At 43.6% G+C, this 21,786-nt stretch overlaps 2 protein-coding genes across 2 annotated transcripts in view; one reads left to right on the top strand and one right to left on the bottom strand.

Moving 5' to 3' along the window:
• Positions 1-21,786, top strand: part of CPM (carboxypeptidase M) — a 224,544-nt gene that overhangs the window by 165,932 nt on the left and 36,826 nt on the right. The gene's annotated exons all lie outside the window — the stretch shown is intronic.
• Positions 8,271-21,786, bottom strand: part of MDM2 (MDM2 proto-oncogene) — a 36,704-nt gene continuing 23,188 nt past the window's right edge. Inside the window, exons 9-11 of the mRNA XM_082256905.1 lie at positions 21,503-21,658; positions 18,708-18,785; positions 8,271-9,271 (exon numbers count right to left, since the gene is read on the bottom strand). Of these exons, the coding sequence (XP_082113031.1) occupies positions 8,708-9,271; positions 18,708-18,785; positions 21,503-21,658 (798 nt within the window). The 3' untranslated portion in view covers positions 8,271-8,707. The remainder of the gene's footprint in view (positions 9,272-18,707; positions 18,786-21,502; positions 21,659-21,786) is intronic.

Raw genomic sequence — 21,786 nt, 5'->3', positions numbered from 1 at the left:
CGGCCCTAAGTACACAGCCAAGATAACAAAGGAGTGGCTACTTTGTGAATGTCCTTAAGTAGCCCAGCCAGAGCCCAGACTTGAATCTGAACATCTCTGAAGAGATCTGAAAATGGCTGTGCATCGGCGCTCCCCATCCAACCTGATGGAGCTTGAGAGGTCCTGCAAACAAGAATGGGAGAAACTGTTCACAAATAGGTGAGTCAAGCTTGTAGCATCATACTCAAAAAGGCTTGAGGCTGTAATTGGAGCTTCAACAATGTGTTGAGCAAAGGCTGTGGCTACTCATGTACAGTTGATTTTTTTAGTTTTAATAAATTCGCAAAGATTTCAAACAAACTTATTTTACGTTGTCATTATGGGGTATTGTTTGTAGAATTTTGAACAAAATAATGAATTTAATCAATTTTGCCATAAGGCTGAAAAATAACAAAATGTGGAAAAAGTGAAGTGCTTTGAATACTTTCCGGATGCACTGTACTTTTGTTTTTATCCATGTTTATTTTTTAACCTGGTCTTATACACGGTTATTAGGGCCAAGTACACGGAGTTTCAGGGTTCCTTCCCCTAATTTGAGCGCAGAGTCTCTTTCCTGCCCACTGCAGATCACAACTGCATGTTCTGCTGTGGACCAGCCCTAAAAAAAAAAAAAAAAAAAAAAAAAAAAAAGGAGTATGGCCAAAGCTTTGGGTCCTTACAGCCACCAATCTCTGCTCCGAGTAGACTGAGAACAGAATGATCAGTGGTCATTTTATCACTGTAATCCGGTTAGGTGTATTTTTTATGTTTCGGTGCGTCCCAGTGCATTTTTGATGTGTGTAGGTGCATTCCAGAGCATTTTTTTAAGCGCTGTACTGCATTCCAGTACAATTCAAGGCAGGAAAAATGCAGCATTTTCTATTTTTTTTGGACCAGGAATGCACTTATACTGCAAGCACTGGTGTGAACTATGTCATTGAAAACCACGTAACCTACTTTCTGTGTGTTTTGGATGCAGGAAAAAGAAAGCAACATATGTAATGGGAACTAAACTAAACCCACAACCGTAAACTCAGTCTGCATATGCAGTGAAGCATGCTTGTTATACTCACTGTGGAACCTAAGGGGTTAATCCTCTGCATTGTGTAAAAAGGCTGTTTGATCCTGTATGCACAGATCCTCCTCTTCTTGCATTGTCCCCATAACATAGCTGCACATGCTCTGTTTGGTGTGTATTGCTAGTTTTTCTTTTCTTGGGAGAGTGCATGTGATCAGCACTGTCCAGACAGAGAGGGTCAGGGGTCCTGCATCCTGAAAAGAACAGCCAATGCAGTATTAAAACTCCTACTACAAGCTTTAACTAAACAGACAGAAGTCACAAGACTGCTATATACTGCTAATGAGAAAAGGTATTTAGCTGTTTATATTTACTAAAATGATTGCATTTCCATGTTCTGTGTACTGTGGAAGACCACACATAGTGAATGTGGGGTCCTGGGTTTATTAGCACTTTAATGTTAGTGATAAAATGTTAGCATATGTCTTTTTTTATTCTTTTATATTGCTCATAGTTTCACTAAGAAGTAAGATGGTTCTTTCAGGGCACTGCCTATGCACAAAAACAATTCTAGATGTTCCTATAGTATAGAAAATATTCACCTTTTGATTTTGGTTCCACTTTACAGCGGATCTTCATGTTTCCTGTAACTTTAACCACTTTACCACCGGAGGATTTTCCTGCTTTACGTCCAGGCCACTTTTTGCAACTTGGCACTGTGCGACTTTAACTGACAATTGCGCGGTCATGCAACGCTGTACCCAAACTAAATTTACGTCCTTTTTTTCCCACAAACAGAGCTTTCTTTTGATGGTATTTGATCACCTCTGCACTTTATTTTTTGCGATAATAAAAAAAATGCGAAAATTTTGAAAAAATAATATTTTTCTACTTTGACAGTTAAAAAATATCCAATATATTACATTTTTGTCATATATTTAGGACAAAATGTATTTAGCTACATGTCTTTGACAAAAAAAATTCTCAATGAGCGTATTTTTAACCGCTTTATGACCGGAAGGTTTTACCCCATTCTTGACCAGGCCATATTTTGCGATTAGGCACTGCGTTAATTTAACGGACAATTGCGCGGTCGTGCGAGGCTGTACCCAAATTACATTTATGTCCTTTTTTCCCCACAAATAGAGCTTTCTTTTGGTGGTATTTGATCACCTGTACGATTTTACTTTTTGCGCTATAAACAAAAAAAGAGCGACAATTTTGAAAAATTAACAATATTTTTAAAAATTTTTTATATGAAATACCCCCCCCCCCAAAAATGTAAAAATCAAAGTTTAACATTTTATGCCAATTTTGTTTTCTGCTACATATGTTTGGTAAAAAAAAAAAAAAAAAAAAAAAAATCGCAATAAGCGTATTTTGATTGGTTTGCGCAAAAGTTATCGCAGCTACTAACTACGGGAAAGATTTATGTCATTTTTACATTATAAAGTTATTCGCTGTAGGATTTATCATTTTTAAACTACAATCGTTTGAAGATGGCAACCGCCAGTGATGTGAGCAATTTGGAGCAGTTTGTTTTTTAACCACTCTTCTCTGCCCTTGCTGTAGAGTGAATATAGAAGAAATGGCTGCACTCCAGGTATCATCAAAATTCTGGTTTATTAACCGAACATCCCAATGTGGCAAACAACAGGTAGATGCTTTTCACACACTAGCAAGTGTGCTTAATCATTAGTCATTGCTAATGATTAAGCACACTTGCTAGTGTGTGAAATGCGTCTACCTGTTTGCCACATTGGGATGTTCGGTTAATAAACCAGAATTTTGACGATACCTGGAGTGCAGCCATTTCTTCTATATTGATTGTCTGCGGAGGTGAGCCGAGGCATGCACCTGTACATCATCAGGCTTCTTGATTCACCTGGAGCAGTGAGTCTTCCTGGTCTTTGTTTGCTGTAGAGAGAGTTGCCATAGGAACCACCATACACCACACAAACTGCTGCCACTCCCACACACATAGTTACTCTGCCCACTCCAGCTGGAGACTGGCGGCAAGAACACTTCACGCAATTTCTCCAGAAATTGTACGTTTTCTAGTTTCTTATTTGCTCCCCATTGGATTCTACTGGCTAATGCCATTAATTAAAATGTTCCTAAAGGACTCCCACTTTTCCTCTTTTTTCTTATAGAATATCTTCCCATTGAATGTCATGAAGTATGATGCGCTGTGAACGTAATTACCCAGTGCTTGCTAGTTCAAGTTATTCCTTACTTCCACACCCACTTTTAGATCTGGGTTGTTTGTAATTAATAGGTCTAGCAGGATATCCACCAACTGACACATAAAATTGTTGCAAGACATTTAGGAAGTACCAAGCCTTAAGTCTGGTACACATTTTACATTTTTATTTCTCATTCAAGCCAGCAGGCTGAATGAGAAAAAAAAAAAAAACAAGGAGGAGCTTGCTGTACCAACTATGCGATGTTAGTACAGTGATCTTTTCCGCTGAGCTATTATGTTCTCACGGGGGTACTGCCCCCTGCCAGAACACGCCAGTCAGCGCTCGCAGCCATTGGCAATCTATTGAATCATGAGGAAATTCTAATAAACAGCATGAAAAAGCTATTACAAGTGTTTCTTTGCCAGTAGTTTTATGTAAATGACCCAAATCATTGCAGATCTGAACTCCTAAACTTCCCAGTATCTGTGTTCTATAAAAAGAAAAAACAACATGCATCACTGCAAAAAAAATTAAAATTAATTTTTTTAATCTTAAATAATTCACAAAATGTAACATTTTCAATAGTTTATATACAGTGCATTTTAGTTGAATGTTCTGTACAGAGGGTTAAATGTACATATCAGCTCTTAGGACTGTAAATATATTTTTCACAGTACAAAATAACTGAAGAAGGTGCTAAGAGGAGAAAGTACAGAAACAACCATTAGCAACTGGTTTTACTCTCTGTATTTACTCTATGCATTGTTACTGCTGATCAGTCATAGATGGAAATAAATAGCAAAACATTAACATAAACACACAGCATGAAAGCCTAATGAAGTGTAAATTAAACCTAGACACATTTGGGTTTAAACATAAGTTAAGGAGTAATCATGGGCAAAACCTAGCAAGACTATTGGGATGTACTTCAATCAAAAAAAAAAAAAAATTACAATCATAGTTAAACATAGCAGGATTATCATGGCACAATAAACCAAGAAAAGTCACAAACACATTTTACTCTAATAGGCATTTTCAAAATCAAGGAGATAAAAAAAAAATATATCATCTGACAATGTTAAGCAAATTATTGTGCACATTGAAGGATGCCAGTTTGTGTTTTATGTAAAATCTTTAAGAAAGATTACCTCTGACCATTTACTAAAATTTATAATTCTATCACTTTTAGTCCCTCCTACATGTCGATCTTTTTTACTACTTGTTTTTAATAAATGCATAAGTGCTTATAGTTGAATAAGAGGGATGCAGCACTAAATAGTCCTTCCAAAAATCTATTAGTAAGCAGAACACTGTATCCAGGATAAATAACTACATTTTAATATTCAAAACTAACAGTGGCAACAAACTAAACCTTTTGCTGTACAAATCTGCCAAATAAAAGTGATGCATGAAAAATAACTCACCAGCAAACAGGTTATATTGTCTTAATCAACCCCCAAATTTCAAGCCAAATAAAGCAAATTCTGGGTGTTCCTACGAGTTGTCAATATTAGTGCACATTTTACTTGCTTAAACTGGTGAAATATCAGCCTTCTTCCTCTAAACAGAATTAGCAAATCTAAGCCTGCGTTCTATGTATTCTATTACAGTTTGGCATATTAGCGGAGACAAACCAAGTTATTCAGAACAGGCATGAGACGAAAAAAAAAAAAAAGCTGCTGACAACAGTGCTCCATCTATCGGCAACACTCGCCTTTTTGGACAATATGAATTCACATTTGGACCAATGAGGACAATATGAATTCACATTTGGACCAATGAGGACAATATGAATTCACATTTGGACCAATGAGGACAATATGAATTCACATTTGGACCAATGAGGACAATATGAATTCACATTTGGACCAATGAGGACAATATGAATTCACATTTGGGCCAATGACAAACACTTGTTACAGTTTTGTGAAGCACTTGGGTTTCTCAAAAAAAAAAAAAAATAATAATAATAATTCTACTAATGGAGATATGCAATCAAATCAACACATTCTAAAACTAATTTACATGCACACTAACTACAATATTTCATCGATAATGAATGTACCAAAGGCCAGGCAAAAAAAAAAAAAATAAAGATATATGACAATAATGTATCCTATAAAAAGATTTGAAATACATTAAAAAATATGGATGTTATACGTGTCTTCTCACAATCCTCTTCACTGCAGCATGAAAGTGAAAGGCTCTATTGCATTATACAATACGGTCAGTCTAACATCTTTCCATGCTGCTTTCAAAAGGGGAGAGCACAGGGAGATTTTCAGTAACAGGTGGATGATTTTCCCATTGATAATAAGCACATAAGTGATGCAGAAGCTACAGAGTTTGGCGGAGAATAGGTCAAACCTCTGGTTACGCAATGCAACAGGCATGTGTAAATCGCAAGAATGGCTGAGAACAGTCCTATGGCCCTGGAAATATCCTTGATTTGAAAAACTGTTATAGCCAATCATATGCATAATAAAAAACAAGATATAGATTAATATCGTTTTTCTAAACTCATGTGTTTCACAAAATTTAGACAGCAAAGATGGAACTCATTCACGTGCAAAAAAACCTGCATTACTCCACAAGGCCAATCTAGCCAGACAGAACTGAATAACATGAAACAGAGGCGGCCATGGTCATTAATCAGCTTACATGAAGTGTGCAGTACCATTTCGGTTATACAATGCTCAGTGGAAAATGTTGTAGTAATTAACAAATGAAAGTTTACGAAAACTAAAAGCAAAGCTTAATCATATATCCTAGAAAAAAAGCTTACTAACCCTACACTAAATACCTTACATGTATTACAGGGTGGTTTGGGTTGTGGGACAAATCTCTGCATTCACAACCAACGCTCAAAACATAGCAAGGCACAAGAATAAAATTCTGCACAGCAGACATACATGACGTAGCAAATAGGACAACCGAACAGATGTCATCCATTCATTCTGATTACAAACTTCATATAAAATACACTACCTCAAAGAAATCTGTAAAAATTCTGTAGACGCCTATGAAGAAAATGTACGCACCATATAAGCCTTATAGCTACAACTTCTGCCAGATAACAAATCTCAGATGGGAAAATACAATTGCGTAGACTTTAAAAGTAAATTCATGCAGATTTCAAGAGCCAGTCAGCCAACCCAGTAGATAGAAACATGTAATGCAGCAGGGAATCAGCACTGCCCTCAATAGCAGAAAAGAATAGCATATTCTTCAAGGCGCATTGGTTGCTTAACTTCTGGAATTTTTACAGGCTTGCTCACAAACTAAATTATAAAGGGGACTGTTAATTGTTTTGACAACATATCACAAAAGTTATGAATTAACATACCATTTGCAAGAGGTAACTTGTATTCAGGTTCAGTACTTCAAAATGTCGGTGTGCAAATAACAGCATGCTTTCCACTTGAAAAAGACTGGTGGAGAAGCAGAATGGACTATGAAAATGTAAGAGAATGAATTATGCCATGGCTTATAGAGAATTAAAGCCCTTGGAGCCCATTCACACTAGGAACTGCATGTTCCTTTGCAATTCACATTCAGTTCTGTGCAGTGCGATTTCAGCCCAGTCATTTTGCATGCAAATATCTCTATACAATATACAAAACGGAGAATGACAGCTTCACGTGAGCAACTTTACAGACAAGAATGTACTTCTGATGTCTGCTATTTTAGCTAAACCTATTTGACACCTTATAGGTTCTGTACTCATGCAATTTAAGGTGCCATTTGGTAAGTGTTTGAGTACCACGCCAAACAGTTCATTGCATACCTAATTTGCTACCTGCTGGTCACCACATTGAACTAGGGAACAGTTCACACCATAGAAACGCGTTCCAGATGCTTTTCTGCATGCGCATTTTTGATGCATTCAAGTGCGTTTTTGATGCATTCCGGTGCATTTCCCCCATGCTTTTTCTTCATCATCTAAATAAGGATACGCGTTTCAGTACGTTTTTGGGATGTTTTAACACGTTCCAGTACAGTTCAGTGCAGAAAAAATGCAGCATGTTCTATTTTTTTTTCTGGAACTGACAGCCCTTGTGTGACCAATACCATTGAAAGCCATATAACCTACTATCCATGCGCTTATCATACAGAAAAAACATGCAATGGACTGCATGTGGTGTGAACTGGCCCTTACACCGACCTTTGAATAGAAAAGGCCAACCAGAAAAAGATTCAAAATGGGGGTGGGGCACTGCCACTGTGTTTTATGGCGACCACAGGTGTCTTTACACACACTTAACATAAAGTGAATCCATCTATATTACAAGGTATTTAAATATATAAACTTGGCCATTAGCAGCTACCACAAAATGCCTGCATTCCCCATTACTTTGTGCTTTGGGGGGCTTCTGTGTGTACTGTATACAAATAATGGAGAACAAAAGACTTAGCAATTTCCCAGTAGCATCTCATAACGCATCTCTCCCGTGAAAGCTTTAACTTTAACTTACTCCTGGTGTGCACAGAAGCACCTTTGGAGCCTCCACCAGAGCCCAGAAGCACTGCATGGACACTTTGTGGTATAGTTAGTAGTGGTAAAATATTAAAATAGACTTGTTCTGTAATATTTAAAGCTGAATTTGCACTGTTCCCTGTGCATGCATTGTGCATGGTTATGCACATATGTTAAGTGTAAATGGGCCTATAGAGTTTTCCTTTGTCATTCTCATTAAACTGCAGTGCATAGATATAAATTAGCCACACATGAGAGAATGAGATTTCTACCCGATATGCATTTTCAGGCAGCAAAATGCAAGAGTTATGCTGCTTTAAAAACAGACAAGTGGAATGGATCATTGGGCATTTTTTGTATCCTATCCAAGAAGCCTCTTCAGTTCCAAGAGGCAACTAGGGACAAACGGTGAAAACTTCAAAAATGACTGAACAATTCTAATTGCATGTGATCGACTACCCCTAGCTTTACGATGACCTGAATAAATGAGAACCTTCACAGACGTACCTTGCGGTATCTCCTTTTTTGTCTATTATATCATTTTGGAATCCCGACCAAATGGCTAAATACACCTGCATACAGTATTAACTGGTTATACGCGTTTATCACAGCTACAGTGTATGGCATTAGAAACACAGCATCACCCTAGAAATGGACTGATGTCCCACATAAGTGCAAATGCGGTCACAATCTGGCACACCTGTAATCACATCCTCATTACCGGATTGCAAGCATCCATAATATTAAAAGGATATGAAAAAATACACCAACCTGTGCCTAAATTTACAAACTATAAGATTTAAACTATGTACATGTTCTTAAATAAACCTGCTTGCTAGAATTCTTCATTAAGCAAATAATATGCCCAACAAGTATTACAGTTTAACAGTCCATTCTCCTGTTGAGGAAAAAAATACTATATACTTTATATATTATGTATAACTATTGGATACAAAGCTTTTATCTAGTTTATTCCCATTTTAAAGCTTTATAGTGAAGGAGTGAGTTTTAGCTGAAGTAGGTTAATACAATCATCTGGATTGGCTGTCTGCAGACAGGACAAGGCTTGTTCCTTTTCTTCAGTTTCTTTGCACAGCTAAAGCAAGCCATGAGGTGTCCTGTCCTGCCATGGACAATGCATCCATTTTTTGGCCTTGTCTGACAAATGACACAAGGTTCTATGCTGGTCAAAGGCAGGCTCTTTTCTGAGCTTTCTTCATAGGATTGCTCCCGCTCATTTTCTCTGAGCTCCTCCTGACTACATGAAGCCATGCTACCCGACGTGGATGGCTGAGAAAAGTCCTCGGTCTCCTGGGATTCTGAACTTTGTAAGCCCTCATCTTCCTTCTTTTCTAGATTGGATTCTTGTGAATCTGACAATTTTGCCTTTTTGCCATCAGGTACATCAAAACCATCGTCATCCAGAGAATCTTCCATCTTTTTCCTCTTTAACAAGTTTGTTTTTTTCTCATTCTCATCAGGAAGCCAGCCCTTCCGAAGAGACCAACACCTGTGACAGTATCTTGGGATGGGGGGATTCATCTCCTCACACTCGGAACATTTCCAATAATCCTGCAATGACAGGTACAAATCACACTTACCACACTAGAAAAAGCTCAGTGAAAAAAAGGACACCCTATTTCCAAATGCATATTTACAATGGGTCTTTCATTTTGTGTCAGAAATGGTTTTTAACTATGAAAATAGTTCAAAAACATGGTGACAAAAGCAGGAGAGAATAATTTCAGTGTTTTCAACATCTTAAAAAGGAAAGAACTTTTTTTTTTCTTTTTAGGTATGCTGTGTGAACGGGATCACAAACACATAGTGGGGTTTTCTCACATTTGACTCAAAAATGATTCCATGCAGTGGGGCTGCACTCATAATTCAAGATCTAGGGTACAAAGAAAAGAAGAAGATTCACCTATCCATTCCTCCACATTGCTAGAGCACTCCCTGTAGCATGTTCTCCCCCATGCTTCAGCAGTCTAAGGTCCCGACATCATCTAAACCAATGCAGGGACCCTAGCCCTACACTGGAAGTGACCACATCAAGGGACAGTCCACCATCGGAGCATGGGTGAAAAGAGCCTGCCATGGATGCAGAGGATTATGTTAAGTAAAATTTTTCTGTTCTCTCCTAGATTAAGAGCCCTTTACACAGGGGCGAAACGACTTGCCGGGGCGACCTCGGCGCGACATGCACGGACTTCATATCATTGAAGTCAATGCAAGTTCCCTCCAGGTCGCCCCAAAGTAGAACAGGACCCTTTTTCTAAGTCGGAGCAACTTGTGTCGCTCCTATTAGAACGGGTCCTGTGCTAATCTATGGCAGGCGACCCACCGCGACCCACCGCGACTTGTGAGGCGACCAAGTCGCCTGACAAGTCGCGCTAGTGTGAATGGGGACTAAAGGAGCAGTTAACCCATGCATTCCTTTTTTCTGGAAAACTACTCCTTTCCCCATCAGCAAGAGAATCACAAGGCACTTAGCCCTGTCACATAGGAAAGGGCGAGCCACATGCTCACCCATAGAAAGAAAACTGAATTTTTGTAAAATCTTACCGTAAAATTCCTTTCTCTGAGTCCTCCGACAGTCGCCGCCTCCTCCAAGTCATCACAATGGGGTATTGTCCACCTGTCCGTAGGACCAGCTAGGCATATAGACTTAGTCAAAAGACAAAAATCATTAGCATATACACACCCACGGGGGCTGTCCCATCTGGCCAATAACCCCCCTGCATCACCACTCCCAACTCAGTTTGGTAGCATAGCAGTAGGTAATAAGAACCCCACAAAAGAGGGGCGGGGGCGGCGACTGTCGGAGGACTCAGAGAAAGGAATTTTACGGTAAGATTTTACAAAAATTCAGTTTTCTCTTACGTCCTCCGACAGTCGCCGCCTCCTCTAAGTCATCACAATGGGGATGTCCCAAAGCAGTATAGACATGAGGGGTGGGAGACGCAACCGTAGAAAAGGCAACGCAGTACCCACATCAGAGAAAGGAATCTTACATGCACTGTAAGAACCAACTGGGCAACAGAGAAAAAAACAAGCTCAACAGGAGCAACAGCCCAGGAAAGCAAATGCCAACAGCCAGGGACCCAGAGAAAAAAACTCAAGGGTCCATCATGGCACAGCCGCACTGAGAACTTTGCGGCCAAAAGAAGCATCAGCTGATGCCAGAACGTCTACTTTGTAGAACTTGGAAAAAAAACGTGTGCACCGACGACCAAGTCGCCGCCTTGCACACCTGGGCCACCGAGGCCCGATGCCAATAGGTCCAGGAAGTACTCAAAAACCTGGTAGAGGGCGCCCTAACAGGGAAGGGCGGAACCCGTTCCGTCAAGGCGTAAGCCTGTTCAATGGTCTGTCTGATCCACTCGGCAATAGTCGCTGCGGACCCAGCCATGCCCTTCCGAGGTCCCTCAGGAAGGACAAAGAGGGAATCCGTCTTCCGAAAAGACTCCGTAGACGACAGGTAAACCCTGATCGCCCTGACAACATCCAAGGAATGCAAGGCAATCTCCTTTGGATGTATTGTCTTCGAACAAAGCGAAGGCAGGACAATGTCCTCATTAAGGTGATAATCCAAGATCACCTTGAGAAGGAAGGATGGGGGTGGTCGCAAAACCACCTTATCCCTGTGAATTATCAAGTAAGGGGAGCGGCAAGACAACGCCGCCAGCTCCGACACTCTGCGAGCCGAAGTGATCACCACAAGAAAAGCAACTTTCTTCGACAGCAGAGGCAACGACACCTCCCTGATATACTCAAAAGGGAGCCCGCTGCAACGCGGACAGGACCAAGTTCAGGTCCCATGGAGGTAAAGGCCCCTTCCTGGGAGGAGCCAAATGTCGCACACCTTGAATGAATGTGCGCACCAAGGAACGAGACGCCACAGGGTGTCGGAAAAGGACCGCCAGTGCTGACACCTGGCCCTTTATTGTGGCCAGCGCCAGGCGCTGATCCACTCCAGACTGGAGGAAAGCCAAGATTCTCGACCCTGAGTAAGAACGAGGGGAAAACCCCCTGGACTCACACCAGGTGAAGTAGGCCTTCCAGGTACGGTAATAGACCTTACCAGAGGAAGATTTCCTAGCCTTGATCAAGGTAGGAATAACCTCAGAGGATAGACCCTTGTCCTTCAAGACCTGGGTCTCAACAGCCAGGCCGTTAAAGCCAGCGACTGTAAAGCAGGATGGAAGATCGGACCTTGAGACAGGAGATCTTCCCGCAGAGGCAGGCGCCACGAAGGTGCCACTGCCAGGCGAACAACGTCGGCGTACCAGGACCGGCGAGGCCAGTCCGGTGCCACCAGAATCACCATGTGCGGTTCCGAGGCCAATCTGCGAAGGAACCCGGGATAGCAACTGAATCGGAGGAAAGGTGCACAGCAGACGATACTGATGCCAAGGGGCCACCAACGCATCCGAGACGTCCGCCAACGGATCGCGCGGTCTTGCCACGAAGCTTTCCACCTTTCGGTGTAGCCGGGATGCGAACAGATCCACATCTGGGGATCCCCAATTCGCACACAGCATCTGAAAGACCTCCGGGTGAAGGGACCATTCCCCCTAGTCCAGGGTCTGGCGGCTCAGATAGTCGGCCTGCCAATTTTTCACACCCGGAATGTATCGCTCTTAGTTCCAGTACATTTATCGGGAGGGAGGATTCCTCCTCCGACCAAGTGCCCTGGGCAGATAGGATGCCCAGGACTCCACCCCAGCCCGACAGGCTGGCGTCCGTGGTAACCACAGTCCACACCACAGGGCGGAAGGACTTGCCTTCCGCCACCGACGGGGACTGGATCCACCACAGAAGAGTCAATCTGGTCCGGCGACTCAAGGAGACATCCAGATCCAAGGACTGAGGAAGTCTGTCCCACCTGGCCAGGATCTCCGTCTGGAGAGCCCGCGTGTGGAACTGGGCAAAGGGAATCGCCTCGAAGGTCGACACCATCAACCCCAGGTCCCGCATGCAGGTCCTGAGTGACGAGGACGGATTGTCCCCGAGGGACCTGAGTACGTCCCGCACAGTCCGGAGCTGTCCTCCGGCAAGAATACCTTTGCCTGAGCAAAGTCCAGAACCATTCCCCGATAGGGAAGGCGAAGCGACGGAGACAACGCTGATTCCTGAACGTTGATGGTCCATCCGAACTCCTGGAGCGTCTGTACCGTGATGGACAGATCGCGCACAAGGTCCTGGCTGGCTCTCGATCTCAGAAGCAGATCGTCCAGGTACCCCAGAACCGCAATGCCCTGGGCCCGTAGCAGGCCCAGGACCGGTACCAACACCTTGGTAAACACCCTTATTGCCGAAGCGAGACCGAAAGGTAACGCCACAAACTGGTAGTGGTCCTTTGCAATAGCAAACCAAAAGGTACCGCTGATGACCCTCGAAAATGGGGACGTGCAGGTACGCATCCTTCAGATCTATCGAAGCCAGGAATTCTCCCGGCCTCAAGGAGGCCACAACCGAACGGAGAGACTCCATTCGAAACCTTCGAACTCGCACGAAGCGGTTCAGTGCTTTCAGGTCCAGAATAGGACGCACTTTGCCCACTTTCCTGGGCACAGAGAACAGATTCGAATAAAAACCCCGAAACCTGTCCCGATGAGGCACCGGGACAACCACTCCCTGAGCAAGCAGGTCCTGCACCGCCCGATGCAAATCCTGCAGACGCCCCGGAAGCAGATGGAGACTGGAGGGAAAGAATCTGTCTGCCGGCCTTGAAAGGAATTCGATCTTGCATCCTGATCGAACGATTTCCTGGACCCACCTGTCCGATATCCGGAGCAGCCAAGGTTTGGAGGAAACCGCGCAAACGTCCCCCCACCCCAGAAACGGGTGAGGGCGCCCATTCAGGCAGAGGCGGAGTGTCCTTTTACCAGGGTATCCAACGCCTCGCCAAAAAGACGAGAGCCAACATAGGGAAAATCAGCAACAGTTCCCCGTGAGGACTGGTCGGCCGACCAGCTCTTCAGCCATATCAGTCGCCGGTTAAGCACCGCGACACTCGAGAGGCGAGCCACCAAGGGGGCCTCATTTAAGGCTGCATCACACAGACACATGACTCCTTGGTGGACCTGATCCACCATTTCCAGTCAGGCATACGACGCACCTTGATCCAATCTGCTACCGCCTGAGCCACCATAACGGACGCGAAAACGGGTTTGAGCAACGAACCCGCCACCGTATAGGAATGGCAGGCTAGAGACTCCAACCGGCGGCCCGTGAGATCCCGGAAAACCGGAGTATCCTCAATAGGAACTAAGGTAGCCTTGTTCAGCACGGCCACAGTGTGATCTACCTGTGGAGGCACACACCAACGCGAGTCCGTAGCCGGCGCAAAAGGATAAAGCAATTTGAACCGACTAGGCACCACGAAACGGACGTTTTAACGTGCACCACATTTCATTAACAGTGTAATGAAAAGCAGCTGGGCAGGGAAAAACCTGCGCAGACTTGCGGGTTCTGCGCGTCCCAAAAGAGGACACAATGCCCGGAGGATCGGGCTCACCCTCTAAATGCAAAGTTTCTTTTACAGAAATCAATTAACTCATCCATGGTCGCCCGTTCATCAGGGGACCCTGGGGAGGATGTGTCAACACCCTCAATTTCAGCCTCCCCCTCAGACCCCGGGGGGTCCAGGGATGAGCGGGACCCTGAAAAGGGCACGCTCGCAGCAGCAGTAGCCATATCCCCATCTGAACCAGAAGAGAGAGACAGCCTGTGCCGTTTTCTCGCAGCCCGTTCAGACATCAGCATTTCCACATTTGCCACTAAAGTCGCAACTACAGCAGCCAGATCAGGTCGCAGCGGGGCCACAGGAGAACTGGGGCCCCCCACCAAAGCTGGAGGAAACTTGTTTTCCTGAGAATCCATGGGTCAATCCAGTAAAAAATTACAGTGCAAAAAATCAGTGTACTGTCCCCTTAAATAGCGCTGCGAAGTGCGCAGCTCACCGCTACTGTCACAGCAATGAAGACCCCCAAAGGAGAAAGAAAAACTGAGCCAGAAGCAGTATGCAGAAGAAGACTGAGAGGGATACACTGCAGAGCCCGCAGATCGTTGCTACCTGTGCCTGTGCTGTCGCAGAGAAAAAAGGAAATGCTGTTGGGAGGGGCTGGCTACAAGCCAGACCTCAGGGAAAATGGCTGCCCCATAGGGAAGCATAGGAGGCTTCACTAAAATGGCCGCCGACATGCGGCCGAACCGATCGTTCTCCCGCCCCTAAAATGGCGGCGGATGGCGCCAAAAACGAGCGGTATACTCGCCCCAGAGGGGCCACACAGTGTGCATAGCAAAAAACATGGTGGACCGCGCAAATTTTCGCCCGCAGCGGTCGCCGCACCAGACACACGGCTTTACCCCCAAACATGCACCTAAGGTGACACAGGGACAGGGACCCCCAGCAATCAGACATATCTGTACAAAAACGAACCCCGCAGGGATCGCACAGGGAGTCACACAGGCACAGACATGGGGACACACAGCAACACAGACTGCCACCCCAGACAGAGGCCCCACACAGAAAAGTACTTACCTGTACCCGATGGCGTGGGGAAGCCTCTATGCACGGATAAACCTCTGTCCTCATCCGACAGGGAGTGCCGTGAGCCAGGGACATGACGCTGCAGCAGCGCAGACGAGTCCTGTGAGGTAGCCACCTCACGGCTGCATCCCTGCATCGAACAGGGATGGGTCGTTCTTAGTGCCAGGGCGAACCATAGCTGAACGCTCGATGGCGGGCTGGGGGTCCATCTGACCCTCAGTGCCCTGAAGAACCAGGGCGGCCAGTCCGAATCCCAGCACCGCATGATCCATCTTTATCTGAAGACAAAACTAACACTAAAGCTGACAAAATAAACAGCTAGTAAAGTGAGAGAAAAAAAAAACTGACATTTTCAAAGAAAATCAAATAAAAGATCAGGAAGGCTGAGACTAAAGCCATAGCACAAGGAGAGCCTAACTAGTCCTGATGCTAGGCAGATTAAAACCGAGTTGGGAGTGGTGATGCAGGGGGGGTATAGGCCAGATGGGACAGCCCCCGTGGGTGTGTATATGCTAATGCTTTTTGTCTTTTGACTAAGTCTATATGCCTAGCTGGTCCTACGGACAGGTGGACAATACCCCATTGTGATGACTTAGAGGAGGCGGCGACTGTCGGAGGACGTAAGAGAAAGACGTTTTTTCCAGGTCCTGGCATCCAAATGGTGCAGCAGGAAAGGAAAAATGTTGTTGAGGATTAAGTGACTCTTTCACTTAGCCCTGCATAGACAAAAATATTCACTTTGAGTGTCACTTTAGAACTCACATAATTGACTAATGGTTAAAGGGAGGAGGAGGGAGCCTACCCTTTGCAGCTAGAACTGCTTTAACTCTTCTGGGAAGGCTGTCCACAAGGTTTAGGAGTGTTTGACCATTCTTCCAGAAGCGCATTTGTAAGGTCAGGCACTGATGTTGGACGAGAAGGCCTGGCTCACAGTCTCTGCTCTAATTCATCCCAAACGTGTTTGATCGGGTTGAGGTCAGGACTCTGTGCAGGCCAGTCAAGTTTCTCCACCCCAAACTCACTCACGCATGTCTTTAAGGACCTTGCTTTGTGCGCTGGTGCGCAGTCTTCCCAAACTGTTCCCACAAAGTTGGAAGCATTAAATTGTCCAAAATGCTTTGCTATGCTGACGCCTTAAGAGTTCCCCCTTCACTAGATCTAAGGAGCCAAGCCCAATCCCTGAAAAACAACCACACACCATAATCCTCCCTCCACCAAATGATTTGGACTGCACCGTCATGCATCCAAAAACACAGCACGCTTGCAGGTGCCGAAATCGCAGGGAAATCGCATGGTGCAAAAGCATGATGAGATTTCAAGGTCAATGCGTTTTTACAATGCTGCAAGCACCTTCTTTCTTTTGGAAACGCAGACACGGTAGCCCATCCAAAAGGACCTACCTAGTCCTGCCCAGCCAAGCACCGCTCACCATCCGCTCAACAGTGCTGCCCCTCCCACTCTGGCATCAGCTCCTACCCCGAGGCCTCCCGAGTTCTGATATACAGCAGCATGGCATGGGGTGGGGTCAGAGCATCATGGAGCTCACGCCCCTGCCTGCTGGTAAAGGGCTGCTGCCTGTCCCCTTTGTGGACTGTGTACCAGAGGGCAGGGTCAGAGCATCAGTGAAGCTCACAGCTCTGTCCGCTCATTGTTTGCTGGGGCTCTAAATTTGTGGGCAGCGTGGGCTCAAGGGATAGCTGCTTTAGGCCCCAAAACAATGACTGGACCCTGGATAGCTGCCTCTTTTGCCACATATCAATGACTGCCCTGAGTGTGGTTCCTATTTGCGGTTTCTTCCCTCTGCTATCTGCAACAGTCACTTCTAACAGTTAATGCCGACACTACAGAATCCAGTGGGTTGAGACAAACAATTTACCACTGGCAGTGCTGCTTACAATGCTCAGTTTTTATTTATGTAAATCCTTTCTCCCAAAAGAAACAAAAAAAACTGTTGCTATAACTGTTTAAAAATGATTTGCTGGATTTTGACTTCAATTTGATAGTGCTTCTAAACCTGCTAGTACATCTAACACTTTCCTCCCCTTGTCCAAAGGTGTCTCTTTGTTGCACCTTCATCACTCTAATACAGGAGATGTGTTACTGATCCAATCACCTAAAAAAAATTTAATGCAGCTTCCACATCCAAGGATAAGAAAGCGGCAATTACATTCTTATTTTTGGGTTTATTCCCGCTATAATTGTTATTTAGAGCTTAGGCTGTGTTAAATGCTTTGGTTGGTTTAGAGTCAAGTCAGGGTTAAGGTTAAAGCGGAGTTCCACCCAAAAGTGGAACTTCCGCTTTAGGGAGTCCTGACCCCCCGACATGCCACATTTGGCATGTCATTTTTTGGGGGGGGGAGCGGGTACCTAGTTTTGACAGGTACCCGCTCCCACTTCCGCTCGGAGCGCCGCGGCGCCCTGAGCGGAAGTTCTCCTCTCCCCCTCCCTCCCTGCAATCTTCTGGGACACGTCAGAGGTCCCAGAAGATTGCCGGCCAATCACGGCGCGCAGCGCGACTCGCGCATGCGCAGTGGGTACCCGGCTGTGAAGCCGCAAACTGTAACAGCCGGGTGCCCACAGCAGTGATGCCGGCGCCGAGGGAGAGGATCGAGGCTTCCGGCGGCCGCATCGCTGGACCGTTGGACAGGTGAGTAAATGGCTGGAACTCCGCTTTAAGTTCACCTTTTGGAGTATGTTACACGTTATACCCATATTTAGGGTGCAACATGCAATGAGCTCCAGCACCTCCCCAAAACATTTGCACAAATATGTCCATTTTTTTCCCCCTACAAACGAGAACTTTGCTTTATACAGTAAGGTAGTTTACATGTTTGTATTTCAGATTTACGAGTGTATGTGCCCAAATAATAAAAAAACTGCTGTAAAATATATGCGTTGAAAATTTGTGTGTTTATATATTGAATTTTCTGCTGCTAAAACTTTCAGTCAAAACAATCAAAATCAAGGGAATGTTCCAGTACTGATCCAGGCCTAAATGAGCACTTTTTGCGCTTTACCCCATGTGTATTGAGCTTGCGGTACAGAGAAAGTCCAATTTTTTTCCCTTCCCCCCTCCCTTGGAAACTGTTTTGGGGAAATTGTCTCCCTTTCGAATTTTCTATTGATACATGGATGATGGTATCGATATTCTATTCTAGAGGCTCAATCTTAATACTTGTTGAGCTTTTTGAATGAAATCCAGCTAAAGGTTACCCATACAGTGCATCCAGAAATCAATTCAAAATTCTTTCACTTTGTCATTATGGGGTAATGTTTGTAGAATTTTGAGGAAAATAATGAATTTAATCAATTTTGGAATAAGGCTGTAACATACCAAAATGTGGAAAAAGTGAAGTGCTAGCAATACTTTCCGGATGCGTTTGCTGTATGTATGAGGCTAAAAGTGAATACTCATTTACATTTTAGTCAGGTCCAATTAAAATTACTTACGGCTTCTGAAATTTCAGTATCATCTTCAAACGAATCCACATTACTATCCTCAGCTTGGTATATGGTTACTTGATACACCTAGATTTAGAAAACAGACATTCATTACAAAAGAACCCGTATTCTCTTCAGTAAACACCAAAATAAATATTATAAATTGGGAAAATTCTCATGAAAATAATTTAACTATTTCCATACAGCACATTTCCAACATTAGTAGTGAGCTCTTCCACTGTCATGGCTGTGACAAGCCAAGTTCACTTTCCAGGCAAGTTGTTTATTGGCTACATTTGAACATTTTCTATACAAAGCAAGGGTGAAAAAGGTAAAAGGTGCTTAGCTTAATTTAAATGACTATATCAATCACTATAAATGTTTTTTTAGCAGAAATTTTTTTAGCATGTAATTATACATGTACATGGCCGCAACCCTATTTGCTTGCGATAGAAGCAGTCTCTGATATATTTTTAGTAGTGGTACACACAACAAACTATGTGGTCAAGATCTGGCTAGAACTGTTTTTGAGAAAGGAGCCTTTCACACAAGCCTTTATTTTAAAGCATCAACTCTCTTTGGCAAACAAAGCTCAGTAAACCAATTTCAAAATGCTCACTTGGTACTTATGCCCTCCAATGCTTCCCATCATGTATCCCTCAGTCACCGTCTAATGGTGGAGAAACCCATCTTGGCACTATGACCCCATTTGGTGGGCTTGCACCCTCACAAGAAACTCCGAGAACTCTGCACCAAAATCATAGGTTTCGCTGTCCTTAACCTTCCTCATATTGTTCCACTTTTTGTGTTACCAGGCTCTAGCTCTTTAAAACATGCTACTCAATATATCCTTCAACATTTTCTCACTACAAGCATGTACTGTGATCACAAATGGCGCTGACCCCAACCACCTTCCCTTCCAGAGTTAGTCCATTTGTTAGACTAGATTTCCAAGCTCCATCTGTTTAAGGAAACTATTAAACAGAGTTCATACTGGAATCTGTGTTGCTTGGACTACCCTTTGGAATTCACAAGTATTCTGCAACAGATTATCATCCCCTTTATTGTATGCATCTCATGTTCAAGTGCTGCGATGCTGATAGGTAGGCCCCCTATACCCTTTCCTACTGATCCTGTATCCTTTACCTTACACCCCCCACTACTCTTATTCCCCCCTTAACTTACTCTTTCCCCCATCCCCCCTCCTTCCCTTCTTTCCTTTCCCCATGTCCTTCTTCTTGCCGATAGGTCTTGAAAATGATCTGTAAGCCACGGCAAACCAAGTTTCTAAACACCATAGACTCTCTGCCACACCCTCCTAAGATATATTATGAGCCCGGAAGGTATAGTCATCACTGTGATGTAATGATTCTGAACTGGTCCTGTTGCAACCTGGAACTTCATGCCAATGTTCTTGATGCAGAAATCTGCTCCACTTGTAATGTATGTCATATTCTAACATTCAATAAATGCAGATTTAAAAAAAGCATTGCATTTTAAAAGACATTTTCTATGAAAAGGGTTTGCTCTAGGTTCCTACCTGGGAGACAAATGATTAGTCTCGTAGACTGGATCTGAGCTCAGTGTGTGTGGGAATTGACAGGCTGTTTGGCATGCTTCTCTGCCTTCCCACTCACATCTGAACAGATGACATTAGGTTTGGAGCAATGAAGACGAGGGGCCACTCACTAAAATGCACAAGCATAGGAACATGCATTTCAGTGATATCACTGTTGCTGATCATCTTCAGTACCCAAAATGTAACAACAGACCAGGCTTACAGCAGCCTATGGAAGTAAGAGAGGAGATACTGCAATGAAGGCATGACGATTTGCTGTGTTTAAATACATAAAAGACAAAAGATGATCACATTGCTAAGAAATCACAATGCCTTTATACACAATATTTGCAAACATCTACCTTCATTCAGTTTCAAAGTTTAAGTTAGCAGAAAAAGAGTTTGCTAACAAATGTATCAGTTCCAAAAGAGACCCACCTAGACATATACAAATCTTTTGATAACAATCCAAAGCCTTGCCATAGAGCCAGACAAAAAATGCATTATCAGACGCTTATCAAAATATTGTTATCCCTGAATGCTGATAAGCAGCACTTTAATATCACTAAATCCAAATAAAAGAGCGTAAAAAGAAAAAATCCTGTTAAAGCGGAAAAATAAAAAGCATTGCACACCTATGTATCCAAGGAAAATGCCTAAATTTGCCTTGAGAGCAGCCACCTCTAAGTCCTAAGTCTGCACATCAGTTCTCACAATGGTAGGGAAGGGGGGTGAGGATATGCATCCATTCAGACTCTGTTCAATGTCAGTGTGCTAACAAGAGAAGAGAAAGTGAAGAGAGAGAGAGAACTTCTCTCAACATGCTGCAGCTTCATTCAGCAGATTATGTTTTTTGATAAAGTGCTGCTGAATTGGAGGTCAAGGGTGTGGCTGGGATTTCTGACAGTGGTGCTTGGATCAAAGAATTAAAAATCTTTTGGTGGGTAAAATAGTTCACTTTTTGTATTTTGTTCAGCTGCATTAACCACATTTTTCTGTGTATTGTTTAGGTAGTGGTCTTGTTTTATTCTGTTGCCTATGCCTACATGAACAAACCATTCAGCTGTGATGAGCTTGCAATGAAATGCCCAAGAAACATGTATGCAACAAGGATAAACAAAATTCTGAAACTGCTTAGTACTAGTTCAGAGAATAGCATACAAATTATATAATAAAAACACATTTGCATTTTGTGTGGATGTTTTTCAAGCTATCATTAGCAATTAGCTTAAAAACATATTCTTACCTCATCATCTAAATCATCATCTGAATGACTCTGTTCATCTGCACTCGGGCTGTAATCATCTGAATATACAGACTCAACTTCAAATTCCACGCTGAACTGGTCAGAGTCAGAATCCTGGTCCAGCCAATCAGAGTCGTCTGAATGCGCATGAAGATCCTAAAACAAGATGTGAAAGTAGAAAGAACTGATGAAATGCTGAGGTGCCAAAATGGTGTCCACAGTTTGGGAAGAAGAGAGACCTAATCTGAAATAGATGGGAGATTACTGGCAGTGCTTAACTCCCG

Source organism: Pelophylax lessonae (assembly GCF_965119305.1).
Source record: "Pelophylax lessonae genome assembly, chromosome: 4".
Taxonomy (NCBI): Eukaryota; Metazoa; Chordata; class Amphibia; order Anura; family Ranidae; genus Pelophylax; species Pelophylax lessonae.
Note: the sequence above shows the minus strand (reverse complement) of the source record. Positions and strands in the feature narration are given on the sequence as shown.